Source organism: Scomber scombrus, chromosome 7 (genome assembly GCF_963691925.1).
Source record: "Scomber scombrus chromosome 7, fScoSco1.1, whole genome shotgun sequence".
NCBI classification, from domain to species: domain Eukaryota; kingdom Metazoa; phylum Chordata; class Actinopteri; order Scombriformes; family Scombridae; genus Scomber; species Scomber scombrus.
In genome coordinates this window covers 4722418-4746193 of record NC_084976.1, presented here as the reverse complement: position 1 = coordinate 4746193, position 23776 = coordinate 4722418, and the positions used below count along the sequence as shown (strand labels likewise).

The 23776-nt window shown below is 39.0% G+C and overlaps 1 protein-coding gene across 2 annotated transcripts; it reads left to right on the top strand.

The window, feature by feature from the left end:
- The first annotated feature begins 9127 nt into the window (after nt 1–9127).
- On the top strand, nt 9128–23555 carry LOC133983184 (palmitoyltransferase ZDHHC3-A-like). Of its 2 annotated transcripts, none has more exons than XM_062422167.1 (8): nt 9128–9190; nt 11553–11970; nt 12130–12254; nt 12478–12574; nt 12929–13010; nt 14997–15127; nt 20732–20789; nt 22567–23555. In XM_062422167.1, the coding sequence occupies exons 2-8, from the start codon at nt 11629–11631 to the stop codon at nt 22740–22742; spliced, it is 1011 nt and encodes a 336-aa protein (XP_062278151.1). In that variant the 5' UTR covers nt 9128–9190; nt 11553–11628; the 3' UTR covers nt 22743–23555. The 2 variants fall into 2 exon arrangements, with proteins under 2 accessions (XP_062278151.1, XP_062278152.1); XM_062422168.1 differs by lacking the exon at nt 20732–20789 and adding an exon at nt 9243–9311 and having other exon boundaries at nt 9153–9190.
- Nucleotides 23556–23776: the final 221 nt, after the last annotated feature.

Here is a 23776-nt window from a genome sequence, read left to right as displayed (position 1 = left end):
TGGTATCTTGTATTTTGAAAGTAAACAAGTCACATGAAGTTTTCATTCAGCCTATTTTTGACATTTTTCGAAGATTTGGCATGTGGCCAATGACGAGTTCTCTGAAAAGTTATTAAACAGTGACGAGTTCAATTTGAGTTTTTCATCAACCTATGAGAGCTTTTTGGCAGATAAACATCCGTCAACACTATGACTCATCATAACTGAGAGGCATGAAGCCTGCAGGTAGACTCAGATTCAGATTCAGATTCAGATTCAGATTCAGATTCAGATTCAGATCATTTATTGTACCCTTAGGTACATTTGGTTTACAGTGAGTCATCTCATGTTGTTACGCCCAAAGACAGACAGACAGTACAGGACAAGAACATGTTAGACAAAGTGACGACAGGGCTCAGACTAAAAGGACAAAAGAAGAAGAAGGGCCCCAAGTAAACAAGATACAAGAATGAAAAAAATAAAATAAATAGTAAAATAAAATAAAAAAGTTGATAAAAGACATAAGATATGTAAAACCAAGTTAAGAGATAAAATATGTTCCATTAGTAAAAACAAGATAAAAGAACCAATACAAAACATGAATAAATAAATAATGTTAAATTTTGCAGTTTCTTTCACTTGTTAATAGCACTGATGGCTGCTGGTACGAAGCTGTTTTTGTATCGTTTGGTTTTCTAAGCAAGTACCATAAACCCCCAGCCTGATGGGAGCAGCTGAAACTCACCATTAAGAGGGTGGGAATAATCTTTTAAAATAGAGCCAGCTATCCTCATCATCGTTGAGAAGGCAGTCTGACAAGATGACCAGCGAACCGGACCGTCCTTGGTGACGCTCCATGAGAACTTCCACTCTGGTGTGTGTACGTGTGGTTCTGAAGGACAACTGAGGCACTTCGACCATCCACGAAAGTAGGATCAAAATATTGCATTAATCAAGGGCTGATGTCAGATCGGGTAATTCAAATTTTAGTAAAACAGTATAACTTCAAACTTTCTTACTTGCCACATAATTATAGATCTATCGTTAAATTAATAATTCACCATCATCTTTCATTCATGCCGCTATATTGAGTAACAATCTGTTGAATTGTGTTTCAAGTTCATCATTACATGTATTAGTAGTTTTGTCAGTTAATAAAATCCTTAAAATGTACTCAATTGTTGTGTGTCTATTCTAGATATTTGACTGATTTATCAGAAATTTGACTGATTTATTAAAATTAATTGATTATTCCTAATTAATTAATTTTCCTTCTTAAGGAGGTGGTGCCCCAATTAACGAGTGCTTAAATATTAAACATCCAAAAATGTCTACATTACGTTGTTCTGATCATGATAAAGGCTAAATTTAACATATTAGTAGCATTTTGACTATCTTAAGTACTTCTTCCAAAATGTACGATTTAGATAGAGATAGTGTGAGTGGAGGGTGATTTGTCTAAGTTGGAGCAGTCTGGAGCTGAATAGAAAAACAAAGCCATTAATAACAACTGTCCATTTTCCATTTATGGCTGAGAAAAGCTGGGTTTTTAGTCCTGTTCAATGTCTTTTCCTGACATCATTCTACTGTTGCCCACTATAAAAAAAAGAAAAACAAAAAAGACTTTAGATGGTAAATGCGCCGCTCTTATTATAAACTGCACATGTGCCTTCCTGTGAAAGGCTTGACAGACATAGCAACAGTATCTAAGGGGGCACGGCTTAGAACAGTCAATTACCAGTCGAAAGCAATAAAGATTAGAATAAAGTCATTTAGCAGTTGGGAAGAAACATTTTCTGCTCCATCATTACTTTCCATAATTGCAGGACTGTTCTTGGAGATTGTGAAATCAGTTTATAAATAAAAAATTGCACACTCTTGAAGAGAAAAGTAGTGACAGTAACTTTTACATCTGAAAAACTTACATAATACATCAGAGCATAAGTCTGACTTATGAACACCAAACAGACCCCCGTTATAGATTTTCTTTTTCTGTCCACGTTCATTTTGCAATCATTGATTAAGCCACATTGTCACCCCCAACCTTCCAAGTCTTTGTGATAAAAGCTCTCTGACCTTCTTAAAATGGCATTGATGGGTAATGATCTGACCTTCTTCAACTAGCACTGATGGAAAGGCATTACAAAGATTGTAGTGGGAGAGAAAAATGCGAGGAGAATCTAACCTTGTTTAACAGGAGGGATAGACAGCCTGAGAGACAAATAAAAAAAAGGTGGAGGCAGACAGGCAGACAGGTAGAGATAGCAGCAGATAGAAAATGACAGACATAATGGAGGCATGTGTGAGGAGCTGGAAGGAGGACAGTTGAAGTTGAGAACGAGCATCGGTGAGTCACCAGTGTCTCGATTGGCATGTACACTCCGTTCCCATGCCTGCCTCACCTTGGTTCAGCGCATGGCTAGAAATCACACAGCTTTCATTATCCTCTGCGCAGTTAGGCAGACATATGTTATATCACAGGTAAGGTACAAAAAACCCTGAACATCCCAGCCCCCTTCTTGTTTGGGTGTACCCTGTGGGAGACCACCCACAGAGAGGTGCATGGAAATTACCCAATATCATGAATTTGCATGAATTTGAATTTGTCAGAAAGAGAGCGAGCTCTGTGTGGGTGTTTTAAAGGCTTTCCTCTTGGGGGCCATAACAAAAAAAATGTATCTCTTAATTTTCATTTAGAGAACAGAAATCGAGACTGGCGTACCTCACTCACTTTGAGGTACGGGAGCCAGAACTGAGATACTTTATTTTCCTATTGCCACAGGGTACAAAAATCTCTCTTGGGTAGGGCGGTGCAGGTGCATATTAACACTTTGTATGAAAAGAAAAGTTTATAAGAGCTCACAAAACATCTAATGTCTAATGTGAGAGGTGTATAGATGGTACAGCAGATAGCTGGGTGCTGGTGTGTATCCAAAAAAAGCATGCTTACATAGATAAACAGATAGACACTCACACATATGTCTATACTGGTTGTTTTCATTCAGGAACCTGACAGAATACAGAAACACAGAATTCTTGGCACTCATTCATACCTGCCAGGATATAACGCCAACCACAGCTTTGCTCTATTTCTGTCAGCAGGATGGAGTAGGCCTATGTGGGATTGAGATTGTGTGTGTCAATAGTAATGAAGGAACATGTCAACAAGAACGAAAATATAATGGAGCTCTTTGGCACAGAGAAATTAGATATAACAGGCTTTGATACACAAACACAAACACACTGTTGTGGCACAGGAGGTTGAGCGGTCATCCATCAATCGGATGATTGGTGGTTTGATTCCCGGCTCCTCCAGTCTACATGTTGATGTGTCCTTGGGCAAGATACTTAACCCCGAATTGCTCCCGATGGCTGCATCAACAGTGTATGAATGTGTGAATAAATGTTAGGTTCTCCTGATGAGCAGGTTGCTGTGTGGTAGCCCCTGTCATCTGTGTATGAATGTGTGTGAATAGGAGAATGTGACATGTAGTGTAAAAGTGCCTTGAGTGGTCAAAAACACTAGAATAGCGCTATATAAGTACAGTCCATTTACCATTTACATGCACACACACACACACACACACACACACACTAATGTTTTGTATTGGATTTGTTGAAAATATGAAAAATATGAAATATCACTACAGGTATCATTTAACCTTCGTGTCGTCGTGTTCGTGTCAAATTGACCCCGTTTGTTTTGACGGTTCCTTCCTTCCTCCCTTCCTTCTGTCCTTCTTCCCTCCTTTTCTCTTTCTTTCTTTCCTCCATCCCCCTTTCTTCCTTCATTCTGTCCTCCCTTCCTCCTCCTTCCTTCTTTTCTCCCTCCTACCCTCCTTCCTTCCTTCTTTTCTCCGTCCTTCCTTTCCTTCCTTCTTTCCTTCCCTCCTTCTTCCTCCCTCCCTTCCTACCTCCCTCCTTTCCTTCCTTCTTCCTCCTTTCCTCCCTTCCTTCCTTCCTTCCTTTCCTTCCTTTTTCCTCCCTTCCTTCCTTTCCTTCCTTCTTCCTCCCTTCCATCCTTCCTTCCTTGACTCGAGGACAACAGGAGGGTTAATGAATAGTTCCTGATTAACTTAACTCAAACAGCTGCTGAGCTGCATAAGGCAAGGCCAATTTATTTGTGTAGCACATTTCAACAACAAGACAAAGTGCTTTACATAAAACATAAAATGTATCAGGACAGAATATAAAAGCAACACATGGCAAAATAAGACGAAATTGGAAATTAAATTAAGCTAAAATAGAATAAGAGATAAAAACAGCAGAATACAAAGTTACAGTGCAGTGTGAGATATTCATAAAACAACTACTTATTCATTTCTGTTTTTTTTTGTTTTTTTGTTTTTTTAAACTAGTCACTGTTTCATTGTCCTTCAAATAAAGAGCTGGTGCATTGTACTGAGAAGTAACAGGTTAGAAGTCCTTCATTACTTCACACACATTAAGGGAATGTCTTATTTAGAGAGTATGTAGATTCACTAATATAGAAACTCATCATTACATTATTAACATTATTAACATTAACTATGGTTAAATGTGTTCACAAGTAGCTTTTCATGATCCTCTAAGGACTTTTTGACAGGTGTTACTAATGACATAAACGATGACGATGACAGTGAGCCAGGACTCTCAAACTAACACGGCTTAATTGAATTCAGCCCCTCATTACTTTATTATTTACACCTGTGCTTGTCCTCGTGTGACATGTCAAAGTGTCATCCGTGAGAAAACAAAGACAAATGAGCTAAATGATAAATGAGTCATTTAAAGAGTGCAGTGAATATAAATGTATGTGCATTCATCATCAGGCTGCTGGTGGAGCTGACATTACATGCAATGTGACACGCAGTGAAACATCTAAGGTTAGAAATATGGGAAGAGGCACAGTGACATTTTTCTTCAGGATAAAGTAGTGATATGACATTCGGGTTTTATTGTTATAGTGTTTTTTTAGCACCATAGTTTAGAGGGAATTTGCCATTTTCATCAGATGGAAAAGCCTCTGGAACAGCTTTCAGGCCACAGTGGGACTTTTAACTCTGCAAAAATCGAAAGAAAGAATATATTTTTTATGGTTACTTTATAGCCTTGTAACCACACAGGTCATTTAGTAGGAAATCCGAAGTAGCTTGGAGGGGACATAACAATTTTTAAGAGAATTTTTAGGAATTTCCCTAGAGAGATTCTATAAGGCCTTCCTAATGCGTCCTCAAAAGAAACATATTAGTGTAAGAGCACTTCTTCTTCCGCTAAAGCCTTTGCTCTTAATGGGTCAGTAGCAAATCCTAAAGGAAAACTCCCTTGACAAGAGGAAATAGGCAGAAGAGAACTGGACTGTAATGGCAAATGAAAGGATGCTTCAGGTGACTGACCTGTTGAACTTAAGAAGAATCTGATTTCAGGCACTAAGCTTTCTCATTTCCTGTTGATTCAACCGAAGTTGGACTCATCTTAACTTGTATGAGTTTGATGCAGGTGAGCTTCCCTAGAGATGATTAGAAGATCATGTCTTTTCATTTTAAAATACCATGCATAATTCACATTGGGCACGCTGCAATGAAACTGATCAATAAAATGAAAGAAAACAGTAGGTTCTTCATTCTTGTGGTGCTCTGTCAAAGCTATAAAATAGAGGAAGTTGTTCTGGTTGTTGAGAGATTTTGTGAAATGTCTCTCCTGAGACTGACTTTGTCTCAGGAGATTATAAAGTTGTACTATTTTTAATGGAAATTTGCAGCTGTTTCCATTTGTTGTGAAGAGAGATATATCTGTTACAGCACATCATTAGGGACCAGACACTGAGAACAACATCTACCTGTGTGTGTGTGTGTGTGTGTGTGTGTGTGTATGTGTGTTGCTGTTGTGTAAAGGTGGAGGGAGGTGGTTGGTGGGTGGTTAGGGGGTGGCTAGCATGGGTCCAGTTAAATTGGAATATTTCTGACCTGGACCCTGGAGTGCAGGCATAGCTGCACAGCTTCATGGTCATGATGAATACACCATTATATTTTCTTTGAAACCTCAGACCTTACAGCAAAAAATATCACAGTCTGTAATCTTGTTAAGCATTCACACTAACTTGGGTTAACATTTCATTTTTATATGTGCCATACATGGAAAACACTGCTATGTGGACAAAGGTGAAAAACAGATTAAATTTCCCCCCCCCATATGTTTTTGTAACCATACTGCAACTACATTTACTTTATATGATGAATGACATAATATTTTTTATAAACTTCTGGTTGTTTCTTTTGGCTCAGGAGGATATTTTCAGTTTTCCTCATGGAAGATGGAAGAATCCATATGAGGCTGCTTACGCAAGAATCCACTCTCCTCAAAGTTTCACAACTACATGATACTCCATGTTGAAAGAACTCATACTGAGGTCCTGCTGCATGTGTGCTGTGAAGGCGGTGGAAGACTCTGTGATCTTTACTGCTTGTAAAGTATGTTGTTCAGTCCAATATATGAAGATATGAAGGCTGACAGCTGGAGTACTCTCTGACTTAATGGTTTTCAGTTCAGATTATGTGCTGTGGAGCCACAAACTAAATACAGTGTATTGTATCCACTGTTACAAAAGCATGTTGTTTGTATAGCACTGCCCTCTAGTGATGAATATGAAGCTTTAGATCTGTGGAGTAAAAGAGCGTCTCTTACTTTTCACACTTTATTTTCTTAATGCGTTATAAAACAATGATGTAATATACAAACCATAAAGCAGCATAACTGTGACAGGACAAATCCCTAGCACATGTATGAATAGAACAAAATAATTGTTTAAAAGAAAACTAGGAGTAAATATAAGCATATCAAAGCAAAAATAAATTACAATAGTTTAACGAAATTGTGCCGTTAAAGTAAAGGCAGGCTGTATTAATATTCAAAGTTTTAACGATCTTAAAAAATAGATGCACTGTTGAAAAATAAAGTAGTGCAAATTATGTAACAGTGACACTAACCTAGTTTGGCTTTTCTGTACAGCAGTTTCTTGTTACTTATCAACCATACACAGATGCCACTCTATCTGCAATAGACTAATATCAGGTGATATCATTACATTTAGATTGCAGTTTCTGCACAGAATGAGCAATGTCAATCAATCAATCTCAATCAATCTTTATTTGTATAGCGCCAAATCACAACAAAGTTATCTCAAGGCACTTTACACATAGAGCAGGTTCTAAACCGTACTCTTCAGGTTTTAATTTTAAAGAGACCCAACATTCCCACATGAGCAAGCACTTAGCGACAATGGCAAGAAAAAACAGGAAGAAACCTCAGGCAGAACCAGGCTCAAAGTGGGCGGCCATCTGCCTCGGCCGGTTGGGGTAGAGAGGAGAGAGAGCAAGAATAGGAGAGAGAGAGAAGCACATAGAAAATAAACATTGAAGCTAGAAGGTCCGGGAACTGGAATCTGTCATCCGGACGTCTACAGGCCCAGATTACCTGTGAGACGAGAAAGCACAGACAACTCCGGGGAAGAAGTTTAGGTTATTGAATGCATTAATAGTACATGAATGTGGGTTTTGTTCCCCATCTCTTACACTTGAATCACTTTAGGAAGTCTCTCCACAGCCAATATAGAAAGGAGGAACAATTACAGCGACCAAAAACAGTTTCAATGTACATATGGGCATGTAAGTATTGTTTTAAGACAGACTAGGAAAAATGTGAACCCATCCTTTAATAGTAGTACCCAATTTGGACTCAGTGCAAGTTTCTACACACAGTTAAAATCTCTAAACCCAGCTGTCTGGTATCTATCCAGGTGTAGAGGTAGGTCTGATAGATCTCAATCTTCCACATGTTTTATTTCTGTTTGATGTTACAATATTTATGGTATGACTATTTTGAGTCCCCAAGGCCTGGAACCTATCCACTGTTTACACATCAAATTTGTATGTGTAAACAGTGAAACCATCCTCTACTTCAGTGGAGGTAACATAACTTTGTTGGTGATATAATACAGTAAATACAATATATAGCAGACATACATGTAAACTCATATATCTGGAGGTCACATAATATAAGCAAAGCTCTCCCTGGCTGCCATTCTAGACGTACACACATCAACATACCACACACACATTTAGTTGCGTTTAATCAGAATACCTTCAGACGTAGGTTAAATTAAACAGACAAATGACAATACAGTATAGTATAGTCATAGCCCAGCCCACACTCACACTGATATATTGTATCTCCATTATATTTCATTTTATTTATATTATATATATTTTAGCCATCATCCACCTCCTTTTCCCTGTCACATTATTTCAATTGGAGTGAAAGAGAAAGGAAGAATGAAGGAATGAATGAATAAATAAATAAATAAGTGAACCATAAATCAATTGTCTAGTTTCATATAATAATTAACATAAGTCAAGGAGTTTTGAATTATTTTATCTGAGATTCCAACTGGAAACCTTTATCTAGACATACTTCTACTCTTTTAAGTTCCAACAAAATTACAGTAAGTTATGCTTGCTATCATTTCCATCATGCAACCTTCACCTCTTGGTATTATTATTATTGTTGTTATTTTAAACATGTATGGGAAATATATATATATATATATATATATATATATATATATTTATTTTTTGTGTGTGTGCTTTAATTAATTTATTTTTATTACAAACCTTATTTCAGAAAACAGCATGTACAAAAGCAAGCAGACAAGTGCTCAACAAGCAATTCAATCAAGGGGTACTAGAAATTAATTCAAAATCAAATACGTTAATAAAAACATAGAATTGAAGAAAATAAATAAATAAATAAAAAGTGGGATTCATAAAGTGCATTGAAAACAAAAATTCAGCATTGCAAAGGGAAAAGGTTTACATTACTCTTCTTCAAAGAGTTCTCTCTCTATATATATATATTGACCGTTTTGTTACTTTTTGTTGTATTAATAAAATCTAGCATTTTAATATATTCAACAAATTCCAATTAATATCTGATGAAATTATGGGTTACTTTCAAGAATCTACATTTGTGGAACATGTATGGGAAATAGGTGTGTCTGGACATGTCCATCTGACGTAGGAAGGCTCGAAACCTTTCTCACGGCCCCATTGGCTCGCTTCAGGTACGTCCTCCCCGTACGTCAAGACGTCTTGTTGTTGGTGAAGGGGCGGAGGGAGAGAAGAAGGGAAGCTATCTAGCAACGACGAAAGCGACCGAAGGATGCTCATCATTTCAGGTGAGATTCAGAGGAAATAAAACGTTAGTAAATGTGATATGAAAGTAGACAGACGTTCTGGGGATTGTATCGCTTTACAGCTGAAGTGAAGGACACTGCCCTGACAGATATTCTCAAACAGGTCAGTAAATGCTTCATGTAACATGTTAGCTCAACGGCTAAGCTACGGTGGTCTGACTGGTGTTTGGAGTCAGTTAGTCAGGTTTCAGCTCCATACAGGCCTATAAACTGTTATTACCTCTAACTTAACAGTAAAGCGGTGTAATGGCTGCATTTACTGTAATTGTTCAGGTTTAGCATTTCTAACCGTTTTATAACTACCTTACCTGGCTAAAGATAAAGCTACTAGTTTGGTTACTTAGCGACAGAGAAACTGCTCTAGGATTTGGAACCAATGACCCACATTCTATGCGCATTTTCAGATTTTTTAAATGTGATCAATAATAGTGTTTTAATTCTATTATATGTCACAGTCAATCTTGTGAAAATGTAACTTTATATGTATATAATCTAGGAGGGTGAATAAAATGTTATTTAGTGGCTTTATGTACAATGATGAGCACAGATTCCAGGTTACTGTTCAACAACTTTCAATGACCTCTCCATCCTGTCAGTGACCTCTACATCCATTCAGTGATTCCTTCATCCAGTCAGTGATCCTTCATCCACTCAGTGATCCTTCATCCAGTCAGTGATCCTTCATCCAGTCAGTGATCCTTCATCCAGTCAGTGATCCTTCATCCAGCTGCTGGTAGTGATGTAGAGGTAGCTGCACTGTGCTGCACACTGTTTCCTTTGACCTCCACAGTGACACAGCATTGACAGGCCAACACCACTGATGAGGTTTCACTTGCTTATTGTCATAAGATTTCTTTATTAGTTGGTTCCAGTCTGTATAGGACTCTTAGTTCTTCTCAACCCATGAAATGTTTGGCAACTGATTTTGATCACCATCTCCTGTCTGTGGGTATTTTCATTTTAAAGAATATATTTACATTCACTACAATATTGAGAAATGTTTTCAGTGAAATATTACTGGCACTTATTGTATATATATTTTTTAACTCAGGGCCATAATAATGAGAGACCTAGACACAGAGGTGTTCTGCAGAACAGGAAGGTTCAGTTTCAGTCAACATTCTTGTATCAAACAGTTATGTCATCATACATGATTTTGCTGTGTCATTTACTTCATTTTAGGCAGGACTTTTCATGTACAAAGTTCACAGTTAATCAAAGTTCATTGCTCCTGGTTGTGGTAGAAAACAGAGTTGTCAAAGCCAGGTTTGTAGAGTTGACACAAGTATTTGATTAGTCAATCTAGAAAATAATGTTTGATAGTCATTAATATTTTAAGCAAAGATACCAAACCACTTCTGTGCTTCCAGCTTCTTAAATATGAATATTTGCTGATGATAAATAGAATATCTTTGAGTTGGGACTGTTGGTTAGACAAATCAGGACATTTGGAGAAGTAATCATGGGTTCATGGAAGTTGTGATTTCTGGCTTTGTCTATAACCCAAAGATATTCATTTTACAACGATAACAGAACAAAGAAAATGCTACGTTTGAGGTTGGAACAAACACATTTTTTACTTTTTGCTTGATAAATTTCAAAAAATATAAATTATCTCAGATTGATGGGATCAAATAATCTGCCAATTAGTTTCTTTTTTGTCTGTTAAATGTTTGGTCTACAAAATGGCAGAGAAAAGCAAAACTTAATCACAATTCAGATTAATGTAATTAAACTCTAACACTTAAAGCTCTTAGTGACCTCTCAAATTACTGGTTCATCCAACTGTTACCTAAAACCTAAATATATTCAGTTTACAGTCACATCAGAAAGAGTAAAGCTGAAAGTCCTCACAGTGGAGAACCTGGTCAGCTAGTCATTTCATCTCTAAACAGAACTGCAGGCATGTCTGCTGTACATGGTATATATGAAGCCTGCTGTATTTCATGTAAATGTGGCCACTGTGTCTCTATGTGTTATGCAAACATTGGGACAAGCTGCTGACTGTCCTACATCCTTCCAAATGTAATTTTTACATGAATGGTTTGTTTCTGAGTCCAAACTAAAGTAAACACAGAAACTATCTGCTTGTAGCCACATGATGGCTAACTGCATAGAGATCTATATCAGGGGCAACTTGCCGGCTAACTAAACCTACCTGCATATTCTTCCATGCATGCCAGTTTGTTTATATGCACTGTAGGGAAACTTAAAAAACTAAGTGCAATGACAGATTATCCAGGGGACTATTAAGAGGATGATTGAGAGTCATTAATATCTTTAATAAAGCACTTTTGATCTTTGACCTGCCTCTGACCTGCAACCTTCCTGCTCCTCTCCCCAGCATGTGGTGACTGAGACTGAAGCCTGAAGGCACAGCGGGTCCGGCAGCAGCAGCAGCCATCAAGCTTAGATGAAGGATGAAGAGCCCAGTGCACAGATGCAGGGATGTGGAGCACAACCGCGCGCAGGCCGCAACCTTGGCGGGAGGCAACTGCCTACAGAACGAGCAGCGCATCCCCATCTCCAAAGACGTCATCACTTCCTCCTCTGCCTCCGCCATGTGGTTCATCAGGGACGCTTGCGGCATCGTGTGCGCCGTCATCACCTGGATACTGGTGTTGTATGCCGAGTTCGTGGTGCTGTTCGTAATGCTGCTGCCCTCCAAGAATCTGACGTATAACATTGTGAACGGGACTCTGTTCAATATTCTGGCCTTCCTCGCCCTTGCCTCGCACCTCAGGGCCATGTGCACTGACCCTGTAAGTGCGGCTTTTTGCAGGGTTATTAGTGATGAATAACTGTGCTGAACTTTGATAAAACTATACTGCATTTAGCCACTGAACACTTATTTCATTATGATGTTTAATGAGCTGTAAATTGTGCTGGAGTCATGTACTGTACGGTCTGTTTCCTGCTAGGGGGCGGTGCCAAAAGGGAACGCCACTAAGGAATACATAGAAAGCCTTCAGCTGAAACCGGGGCAGGTGGTCTACAAATGTCCCAAGTGCTGCAGCATCAAGCCTGACCGAGCGCACCACTGCAGGTAGGGCGAAAAGGGACAGAAGAGTCTCGCTGCTGCATTAGCCACTCACAAACCCAATATCCCACGCTCACAGCTGCAATGGTTTGACGCACCGAAGACTGCTGGGATGTGTTTTGATTTGGTTCATTTGTAAAATAGAAACTGTTCTTTCACTCCAGCAGTGTTTTTGCCTTAATCTCCTCCTCCACCTCTCCCTCATTTCACTTTACTGTAACTCTCACAGTGTTTGCAAACGCTGCATACGTAAGATGGACCACCACTGCCCCTGGGTTAACAACTGCGTCGGGGAGAACAACCAAAAGTACTTTGTGCTATTCACAGTAAGTTCACGAGCAGACACCCATACACAGACACAGAGTAACACAGTCAGTCACTGGATTATGTGGGATGTTTGAAAACAAACCAAGAACGTTGCTACAGGCCAGTGTTTGTATGTTTTTTGTCATCAGGGGGAAGGTGAATACAGATAACGCAAATGTAGAGGTCTTTATGCATGTGTGGGTGACATTACTTCTTCACATCCCTGAGGACGAGTTAGATGGGGAAAATTCATTGCAGTGCATTAAATGAGGACAAATGTAGACGTGACAGGGTTTTCTACAGGGGAAGGGGATTTTTGCAGTCAGTGTATGTGGAAACTTATCCCTTCTATTGTTTTTTTTTGTCTCTTTCAGATGTACATTGCACTCATCTCTCTCCACTCTATGGTCATGGTGGTCTTCCATTTCCTCTACTGTTTTGAAGATGATTGGACAAGTGAGTCTTATTCATTTATTTAAACCTCCCCCCACACTTTATTCAGGTCCACAAAACTAAAGTCATGAAATCATATTGTAATTGCTTTGTTTTATATGTAAAAATCAAACAAAAAAATACACAGTCAGCAGAATTAGACTAGATCATATGTTGTTATAAAGGAATATGCCATCTAATGAAACAGTAAGGCTTTTTATTGGTTCTTTTGATAACAGATTTATGCGTGTTAGATACATTCATATCCATATTTGAGCTCTTCAGGGTGTTTGTTGATGATACAAAGATAAAGTTATCCTTTCATGTATGGTGCCTAGGGATAAAAAATATGAATATTAAATGAATTATACAGTAATTTCTCCTCAGATCTCACAGTGCTGTAGGAATATTAAAATAATACTCCATAGCCCCTCTCCACAGGTACCAAAACATATTTACCACTAAGAATGAAATGGCAGCCCTGCTGGAATCTACTTTTGTTTGCATTTGCTGCTGTGTTTCAAAGGAACTGTGTTGCGTAACACACTGGGAATCCTCGTGAGTTGCATGTGGACGGCACGTCTGCAGACTGAGCTGTGCACCGTGAGCCATTTTGATTTTTGTGTCAAATGAGTTGTCAGTGACACCCAGAGGCCTTCACACTTCCTAAACCTGTTCTGTTTGTCAGCCCAGTTGCAACGTGACATACCGTACAGCTCAATTTCAGTGTTCAGCCTTTTTGTCATCATCTTAGACATGTTTAGTTCTTGTTCTGTTAAAGCTGAGACACAGGTGTGTGTTGAAGGGAGCATCAGAGTATTAATTTTGGTGCCCGATTTTGATACGGTCTTACTCTTTTATTGAAAGTATAAAGTTTTACTCACTTGATTCTTGTTAGTTTTAGTGAACAAAAACTGAAGGGATCATAGTCTAGTTTTCATCACGAATTTTTCATCACGAAAGTTTACAAGGCATTTTGAGGATACAGTTGTCTTCATCTTTGTTGGGTTCAGTTACCATGGTTACTGGTTTCTTTTGCAAGAAGTTGTTATTCACACACACTGTCCATGTGACTGTGCTCTGCAGTTACACAACACACTGACTCTCCTCAGGAAACCATGCAGGTTTAAACACAACATTCCTGCTCAGCTAAAATAAGCGTTACTAAGATATGCCGAATAGCATAGTCACATTTCTTCAGCGAACATTTACAGGAAGATTTGGATGGTTGAGCGACATTAATTCATGAACACCACTCTTTCCTTCTAATAGAAACGATAGCAGACTACGTTACTATGTTATGCTAGTTTTAGCATGTTTTGCAACAAGTCAAGCAGCTAAACCAACCTTTGAACAAGAGATGTTATTAGCAGGCAAAGGAGACTGTTTTACTAATCGGTAGCTACAGTGTGTGATTGATTAAGACTTTGCATTACAGCAGTACGGCTACAGTCAGTAAATCTTCAGACTCTTGGGCACTCAAATAATGTGTGGAGAAAACCAGTTGACATTGTGGTTGAAGATGAAAAGGAACCCTATCATTAACAAACCTACTTTATGCCCCCAGACTTTCATTCCATTTCCATTGCAATGTATTATGTTATCCATTCCCCTAACTTTAAGCTGTACATTCAAAAATCGAGGGTCATTTTAAAGTTTAAGATTCCTACTTACACTAAAACCTACCTTGGTTGTTCCCAGATTTTGGAGAATGGGTGGCACAGCACAGGCAAGGAATTTATAAGCTGTCCTAAATACTGTTTTTCCATAAATTTCCCTTTGTATTTGTGCTAAAACTATAGTTAGAAGTTTCCTTACCTCCATAACAATTCAACCCTCTCCTGATCCCAGACACACAGTAGTCTCCTTACTGTAGTGCTGCAGATGAAGCAATATATAGTCATGATAGAGTGCAGTAGTTTGTTTGATTGTAGTGTGTAGCAGCTCTTCATACGATCCTTTCTTTTGCCCTTTCACTTCTCTTCCTCCGTGCCCCCCCCCCCCCCCCAGAGTGCAGTTCCTTCTCTCCTCCAGCAACAGTCATACTCCTCATACTCCTGTGCTTTGAGGCGCTCCTCTTCCTAATCTTCACCTCTGTGATGTTCGGCACCCAAGTCCACTCCATCTGTACCGACGAGACCGTAAGTGACCCGTTCAGTGTCCGACAAATCCTCCTCCCTCTCTTCCTCCCCCTCCTCTTTAACTCCCTAATTCCTTCTGCTCGTCAAACCTCCCCGCTGCTGCTGCCACCCTTTGCTTTTTTTAACATTAACGTGAACATCTTTGACGGTTAACAGCTTCGTGACATCTCTCGCCCCCTTCAGCATGAGGTAGAATAAGGTGCAATGAATTCCCTGCAAGTCTTTGCTTTTATTGAAAACAACGGGTCTCATGCAAGAACATTTATGTATTTTTAGCCTGAATCCCTCTTATTAGTTTTCTGTGAGGTTTGCTGATATTTCTGTGATAAGTTAGATTCAATAAATTCTCTTAAACTAGTGTAAACTTTCACTGTTTAACAGGAGTAAAAATAGTTAATAAACCTAAAATAAAAGAAGAACTTCTCACCACTGTGCTGCAAGTGTTGCTGTCTAAAATCACACATTTAGCGTTGTTGGTGAATGCCACCAAATTTCTTAATTCAGTAATGTGTAATTTAAGAAATCTTTTCATACAAATCTGTTCTTGCATGAGGCTAAATGTCTGAAATGCAAGTAACTGCCAAAAAGACAGAAAGTTCAATACTCAGAGCCTTTTAAAAGCAAATGAATTGTTGTCACTGTGCAGCTTTCACAATGCTCACTGTGACATTCTTATTTACTAAGTGTCTTATGTGTAGCACAGGTGATTTTTGAGAGCCCTGCCAGTAAAAACTCAGGAGGGTTTATCCCGAAATTGCGACGTGCTGCTCTGATTCATCCCTGCAAGGCTGCGATTCATGTGATCAATCATTGACCTGCTGAGCTGAATCAGAGACTGACGCATCTCATCATTTATTAGATACACTGCCTTTGCTGTGTGATGACGTCATATCAGCAATCAGAAGCAAATGAGTCTGCTGGAAACAACAAAAAGCAGTCAGCTAATATTCTCCTAAACCAGATTTGAATTTGGCTCTCAGCTGCTTTCTTTATTTTGGCAGTTACCTTAAAGAGCACAATCCGTCATCTGAATGGAATTACAAAAGTTGCCCCATAAACAGAATTTAAAACACACCCAAGTAGATTTACTGGTCTTAAAACAAAATTGACTCTAGACAAAAATAACTACATATAATGAACACTCCTATAATTTATAAGAGGAGAACATCTCGATTGGGCCAAACAAAATACTGAATTGTCTGATGTCATTTTATGTGCAGGTTTCATTATTTAAGCTGCAGGATGTGCCCATGAAATCACTCAGAGGTTTCACTATTTGCTGAAGCCACAAACATAGTGGTTAAAGTGGTATAATCACTATATGCTGCACTTAAAAGACAGAAATGTATTTTTATAATCACCTGACATTTGTATCATGTATCAGTATCAAGGAATCAGTATCCTCTCTGAAGTTTGGTGTCAGCTTGGTGTGCCAGTGTATCGTAGCTCACCAAACCAAACTCCTTTCCCTGCTCCGAGCTTCTTTTTGTCTGCAACTCCAGGTCAGAGACATGGGAGGCAATTTACCATTTAATTAAAGAGAGTGGGGTTTGATATATATACATACATATATATAAATAAATTGAGGGCCGTACAACACACAGGGAAACATTATTTTGGAAGAGAAATCACTCCATGGCCCAAGTGATTCTCAGGAATCCTCAAGAAAGAAGATTTGGGGTTTTATTTTTTCATATTTAGCTAGTTGAAACAGAGAATTTGGTATTTGGAATTTGGTTTGTGATGATTGACTGGGTCACCAAAGCACACACCAACTGAAGTGTGGTTGTCTCTCGTTTTCAGGGCATAGAGCAATTGAAAAAGGAAGAGAGAAGATGGTCTAAAAAAACTAAGTGGATGAACATGAGGGCGGTATTCGGACACCCTTTCTCCATATTGTGGTTTAGCCCGTTCTCCACCCCCGACCACGGGAAGGCTGAGACCTACCAGTATGTGGTGTGAGAGCTCGCGCGGGGAACAAGGCGGCCAGGGGGGTCAGAACCAAAGTGGGACGCCCAGCACAGCCCCCCCTTACCTACACTGAGCTCAGCTATGGCGGCCTGTCGCTCCCAGTGCCGAAAATTTACTTTGCATCTCCCACACTAGCCATGGACAGCTTTTCCCATCTGCTTTTTTTGTTTTGTGTCACCGACTAAGTGCGCTAGACGTTTATTTTATGTGTTGCCTTCAGTAAGTCGAGTTGCAGAGAAAAAGAAACATTTTGGGTTTGTGTTCCTGTTTGCAAACACTGTGATCAATCTGTTTTTCTTTCTGGCCTATTTCTTCTATTTGTCTTTGTATCAGGAACCTCTTTTCTTGCTCTGTGTTTACTGTTGCTTTTCTTAAAGGGTTAAGGGCAGATGAATTACAAAAAAACCCCTACTTATTCACACTTATTTTCTCACTTATTTGCGGTGGTGTCTGGTCATGCAGGTAGTTACAGTTTTTTGGTGTCCAGATTTTCGATATCCACCCCTGAACCTTCTGCTTCCACTCAATACAGTAGATACCCTCTGTAACCAAAAGTAATGTAATGAAGTGTTTGGGTTTGTGGCCTTCGTCAATACAAAGAACATTTAAATAAGATGCGTGTGAAAAAATGAATACAACCAAATATATACTTGCACATATACAGCAGAAACAAATGTATTTAAGGATGCCTATAGAGTCATGTTGTTTTAGACCAGTCAAATGTTAAATGTAATTTCCAGTTCCACAAACTTGATTCCATTCACCTCATGGATGTATTATAAGAGCTGGATCAGGCGGGTAACTACCCGCCTGATCCAGCCGGTCCTCTGAAATGAGGCCAACGCGGAAGTAACTTAAAACTGCATTCTATCAAAAGACCACCAGGGGGCGACCGTTTTGGTGTCAAAAGGACTTTTCCGACAGTTTTTTCCGGAGTTTTGTGGTTATAGTTAGTCGTAACAGCTAACTTGGTTAGCATCACCAGGTTGCCGGTGTAGACTGTGGTAGATCCAGCCCTCGCAACCTCCCCCGCCCCGTCCATATAAGTAGAATCCGTGTTTTTATTTTTCCCGGCATGCACCTGAAATTTTCAAGATGGCGCTGCTCAGATCGGAAACTATTGGCCTCCGAGCAGCAGTCCACAAACCAATGGGTGACGTCACGGATGTTGCGTCCATTTATTATATACAGTCTATGAGCTGCCTCTCAGCCATCAGACGATTTTCCCAGTGGTCACTTGTAGTATTTCAGCGGCCCAAACATCATTTTCCCCATAGACCACCATTGTAAAAGATATGCCTGTAAAACTGTTGACAGGTCACCTCAAACTGCAAACAAGATGAATTATAACTGTATCTATAATGAAGTTTTATCCATGGAGGTTTTAAAACTTTCCTTGAGCCAAGAAAAAGTGATTTAAAAATCTGTGACATCCTCACAATGTGAAGTGTGTGGGCCGAGAGGGGCATTACTACTGTATAGTGGGCTGCATAACATGGAAGTAAGCCCGGAAGCTAGAATGTTTTTATGCTCTACCCGAGCAATTCTTATAGGACTGAACGGGTGCCACTTTTGATCCAGTATCCAGCACTTATAATACATCCATGATTCACCTCTATTGTACCGTGGTGGCAGTAATGTTAGAGACTCATGTTTCAGAACCAGGGCGTGTAAAACCAAAATTATCTGCTTGGCCAGAAACCACTAGAGGTCTTTTTTGTAATTTGGGTGAATTGACCCTTTAAATCTTCCACTTGTCAGACAGTAGTCAGTAGTGTGTGTTCCAGACATGGACAAAATAAACCTTTTTTAAATGGGTACCAACAAGAACGGTGAGATTCAGGAAAAACAATGTAGAAGCCATTCTGCAAACAGATCCCTTTTAAATGGTGCCAAATGCAGCACATGAAGGAACAGTTTGCCATCATTATTGTGGACATTTGGTCCATTAAGATTGTGAAAATATTATACGTAATATTATAATATAATATGCACAAGTTGCCAAAAAAAGGTAATGCTGCTTACAGTCAAGTGTTCCTTTTTTTTTTATTTATAAGTGTTGCATGTGAGCCTCACAACAGGTTTCCCTTTGACACTGTTACTGTACATGCAAGTCCCAAAAAGGCAGTTTGTTTTGTCATTTTTTTAAATGATTGAAATACCTTCATGTTGCCTAAGTGTGGAACATTCTCCCTGATTCCTCTCTGATACATGCTTGACATGAACAAAGCGGAAATGTATTTAATTTATTTAATTTTTATTGCCAAATCAAACCAGGAAGCAGAATCAGTCCTTGAATGTGCCAGCTTGTTTAGCCTTGGTAGGTGTTACTGAATCATCCTAGCAAGTGAAATGGTTACAGTTAATAAAATTATCCACCTCCACTCGTCTTTTTCAAACGGAAAACATGTTGTAACATAGTTTCAGGGCTGCATCTAACTATTATTTTCATCATCGATTTATTCGCTGATTATTTCCTTGATAAATTGAGTCATCTTTTCATCTATAAAATACCAGAAAATTAACCTGACGCTCCAGATGGTTTGTTACTAAGGCTGGGTATCGGTACGCAATGCCTTTGAGGTATTGACTGAAATAAATTGGTACCAAGTAGTATGGAAACGTCTCTTGTCAAACGATACCTGCAATCCATCCTTTCTGCACCCAGAGCTAGAAAGTGTGACTATTAGTATAGACTTGTCAATGCAAGCGTTCTTTGATTTAATGTGACATGTGATTGGTCCACTACCACAGCAGCTACAACCCGTCTGTGGTGGTGAAGTCGCAGTGAATTTTAGTCCACGTGCTTAGCAGTTCAGCAGCCGAGATGCCACCTAAATGCTCTAAAGTGTGTCTACACTACACACCTGTTACACTGGGGAAAAAGCAAGAGCACTAAATGCACTCTTGGATTAGTACTGGTATCGTAATTTTTCAAACGATACCCAGCCCTATTCGTTACACAGAACCATCTCGGAAGTCGTCATTGGAAACTTTTGGAAAAGGGCAGGCGCTTTAAAAAAAATACTCGGCAGGTGATTGGATGAACCATCTGTCTATCATCATCTTACCTTGCGAGGCAGCTCGATTGACAAGATCACACACTACTACAAGAAAATCTGCATTTTTGCTTAAAAAATACAACTCAAATCAATTAATCAACGATTAAAAAAAACGTAAGTAATTTTCTGTCCATCAATGAATCAACCAATCGTTCCTTGTTGCAAAGACAGAATACCCGCCCCACCCACAGTTACACCAATGCTACCTGTGTGTGTGTGCGTGTGCATGAACACTTGACCGTGTTTTTAATGTTGCCAAATTTAATCACGATTGTCCGGGAAAGCTTCGACGTGAAATTCGTCAAAAAAAGGGACACTCGCTAGGTCTTAAGTTCAAATTTTCCCTCGCTGGAGAAAATTTGCTGGAGTCAAAGGGAAACAGCCTATAAAACATTAACTCTTAAAAGCATTTAACAAAGTATTAACTTCAACCATTCACATTTACACAAATACTAAAAAAAAGTCTATTTATATTATTCATGATTTGAACCTGTGCATTTTCTTCTTCTCTTCTTTGTTTACATGATATTGTATGTATCTTTTTTTTTTGTTATCTGAATGCATGGTAAAGGTGAAGGATAGTTTAGTATCGTATGTGACTGCTGGTATGATGGTGCCAAGTCTTGCAGGTGAGAGTGACGCTGGAGGTGATTTGTTTTTTACAGAAATTTTAATTCTTTCTTAAATATTCTGAAGAGATTTCAGCACATGCGCAGAGAATAAATACTTCTCAGTTGCAATGCAAAAAGAAACGTGTTTGCTTGCTTATTTTTGGGGATGTATTTATTTTCCTTTGAATGTGGAGGGCTTCTTATGTCAATGGTATTTATGTTCAAGTAATGTTAAAGGTTTCCACTCTTCCGCTGCACAGTCCCTCTCTCACTTGTCTCTCACTTCCCCGCGTTCATACTTTCATTCTGCTCCCTCTTCAGCATCTGTAATCTGCCTTTTTCCCCTTTCCACTCATTGCATTTGCTTTGGTTGATAACTTGCTCTTGCCAAAAAGCTTTCTGAAGCAGACAACTCTTAATAATCTTGACAGAGGTAAGCTCGCAACAGAGGTCACACTTAGCTGTCCCCATCCAAGCTTAAAACATCACACGCATGCAGATTTCTAATCGGAAGGGCAACAACTCTTCTTCCCTTTCATTTATTTTTGGCTGTTTCAGATTCAACCAAACGTTATGAATGAATGAGTGAGCTTTTATGTGTGTGATACGATGCATGCACTGTTTTTCACCATCTGCTTCTTCCTTAGACTTTTCTTTTTTTTGTAAGATGCATGTTTTGTTCAGTATTTATTAAATCTTGTGTATGTTTTTTAAAAAGCAAATGAATCAACATATTTAAATGATAATTGAAAAAATACAAAACTATCTTAACACAATACTCACATTTCATATGTATGATGATAGTTATTGGTTGCTGGAACTGTTCCTCCTGTTTACTGCATGTAAAGAGATCCTTCACAGCTACACAGCAGACTAAATCCACTGTCCTTTTTTTCTAAAAACTAATCCAAAGTTCAGATGAAGCAATTATGAATGTCGAGTCTGTCAAATTATGTGGGACTCTTCTAAAGCTATCACTTAAAAAATGAAGTTCAAATGAATAAGAAGCTTTGAATCTAGTAAGTTAGACAATTCTACAATTGTCTAACTTACTGAGGCCAACAGGACATTTATTAGAATGACAACCACGCCTGTAAAATATGGTACATGGTTGTTCAAAGTGTACATAAAAAGTGACAGCCATAGTATCTTCTAAAATTTCAGTCTTTTTAGTGTAAAATTCCCTCTTTGGGTTTCCTTGTTAAGCTGTGGCAAGCCATGTAGGTTTCGTGCTGGTCTCCTTCCCCTCACTTTCTCCTGAACCCAGCCATAGCTCAAACTCTTAGTCAGTCATATGTGACGCCAAACCATATCCTTCCATTAACTTTAATGAACTTAAAGAGCCACTCCACACATCTTATAAGACATTAAGAATACTCAGCTTTGATTGTTAATGTGTCTGAAATGGTATTTCCACAAAAAAGCTTAATTACTAATTAGTTTACTTCTTACAATGATCTATTCCTCAATCTCAGTCTTTGTGTTTAGTGATAATTAGCAAATGCTTGAATGGTTGCAGACTCTTAATTTCTGTTGCACATAACAATGACAGATTGCTTCATGGCTATTATGAACAGGAGGAATGATTACAGCAACCAAGTCTTTCGACATACATATAGCAAATGAGTATTGTATTAAAATAGACTTGTACCATGTCTTAGAGCAAACCATAGTGTGTTTTTGCAGTTTTCGTACCGTTGTCACCTTTGTCTCATAGTTATGAATGATGCTGCATGCAGATGACAGATAGTTCGACTGCTTTCACCTCATAACCTCACTGTTCCGTCTTGCGCAGGGGATCGAGCGTCTGAAGGGAGAGACTGGGAGATGGGCGAAGGTGCCATGTCGAGAAGCCATGGAGGTGGCGTTTGGTGGGTCGTTCTCCCTGTCCTGGTGCAGCCCCTTCACAGGGCTGAGCTGCAAGAAGAGCTCTCAGGAACTCATTGCCATCCCACAGGGGGAGATCATTGAGCAGGACATCATTGAGATACCACTCAACTAGTACTGCCTGCTGTCAAGGAGACATTTTATTAGTCTGGCAGCGCTTCACTACGGCTGGGCGAGCATGCCAGACTTTTTCAGGGTTTTCTAAATAGCAAAAAAACACCCAGAATTGGATTTTTATTTATATTTTTATCTGATTTTTAATAAATCTATACAAGAAAAATAAAATCACATTGGACATAACCACTATATCTCCCAGTGTCAATGCAGTGTCATGTGTAAGGTGGAAAGGGTAGCAAACCTTTTGTGAATACTTAAAACATCTCAGCTCTCTTTAAAGGACTAGTCTGTAGGGATTTCATTTTTCATTTTTATTTGAACAGGGACAGTGCGCAATAAAACATCAACCCTGTATAAAACAAGGAGAGATGCATTGCACCGGGTTTTAGCAAGTTGCTATTTTCCACCCGTAGTCCCTGGGCAGGTTGATGGAACATTTAATTTCAAATCATTTAGTGCAGTGGTCTCCAACCCCTTCTCCTGGAGAGCTACTGCCCTGCATGTTTTAGGTCTTTCCCCACTCTAACACACCTGATTTTAATAACTAACTTGTCATCAAGCCCCTTGACGAGCTTCAGCTGTTTGATAATGAGCAATACTTAAAATCAGGTGTGTTAGAGAGATACCTAAAACATGCAGTGCAGTAGCTCTACAGGAGCAGGGTTGGTGACCACTGATTTAGTGACATCTAATGGTGAGGTTGCAGATTGCAAGTAGCTGAATACCCCAAACCTATTCCTTCCAAGTGTGTAGGTGGCTACGAAACTTTAAAAAACAAAAGCAAAACATGAAAGACTCTCTAGAGCCAGTTTGTCCATTCTGGGCTACTGTAGAAACATGATGTGCCACATAAAAGAGGACCCGCTCCCTATGTAGATGTAAAGGGTTCATTCTAAGGTAATGAAAACACAGTCATACTTATTTTCAGGAGATTATACACTAATAAAAAATATATTTTGTATATAAATATTATATTCCATTTCTGCCAATCGGTCGCCCTA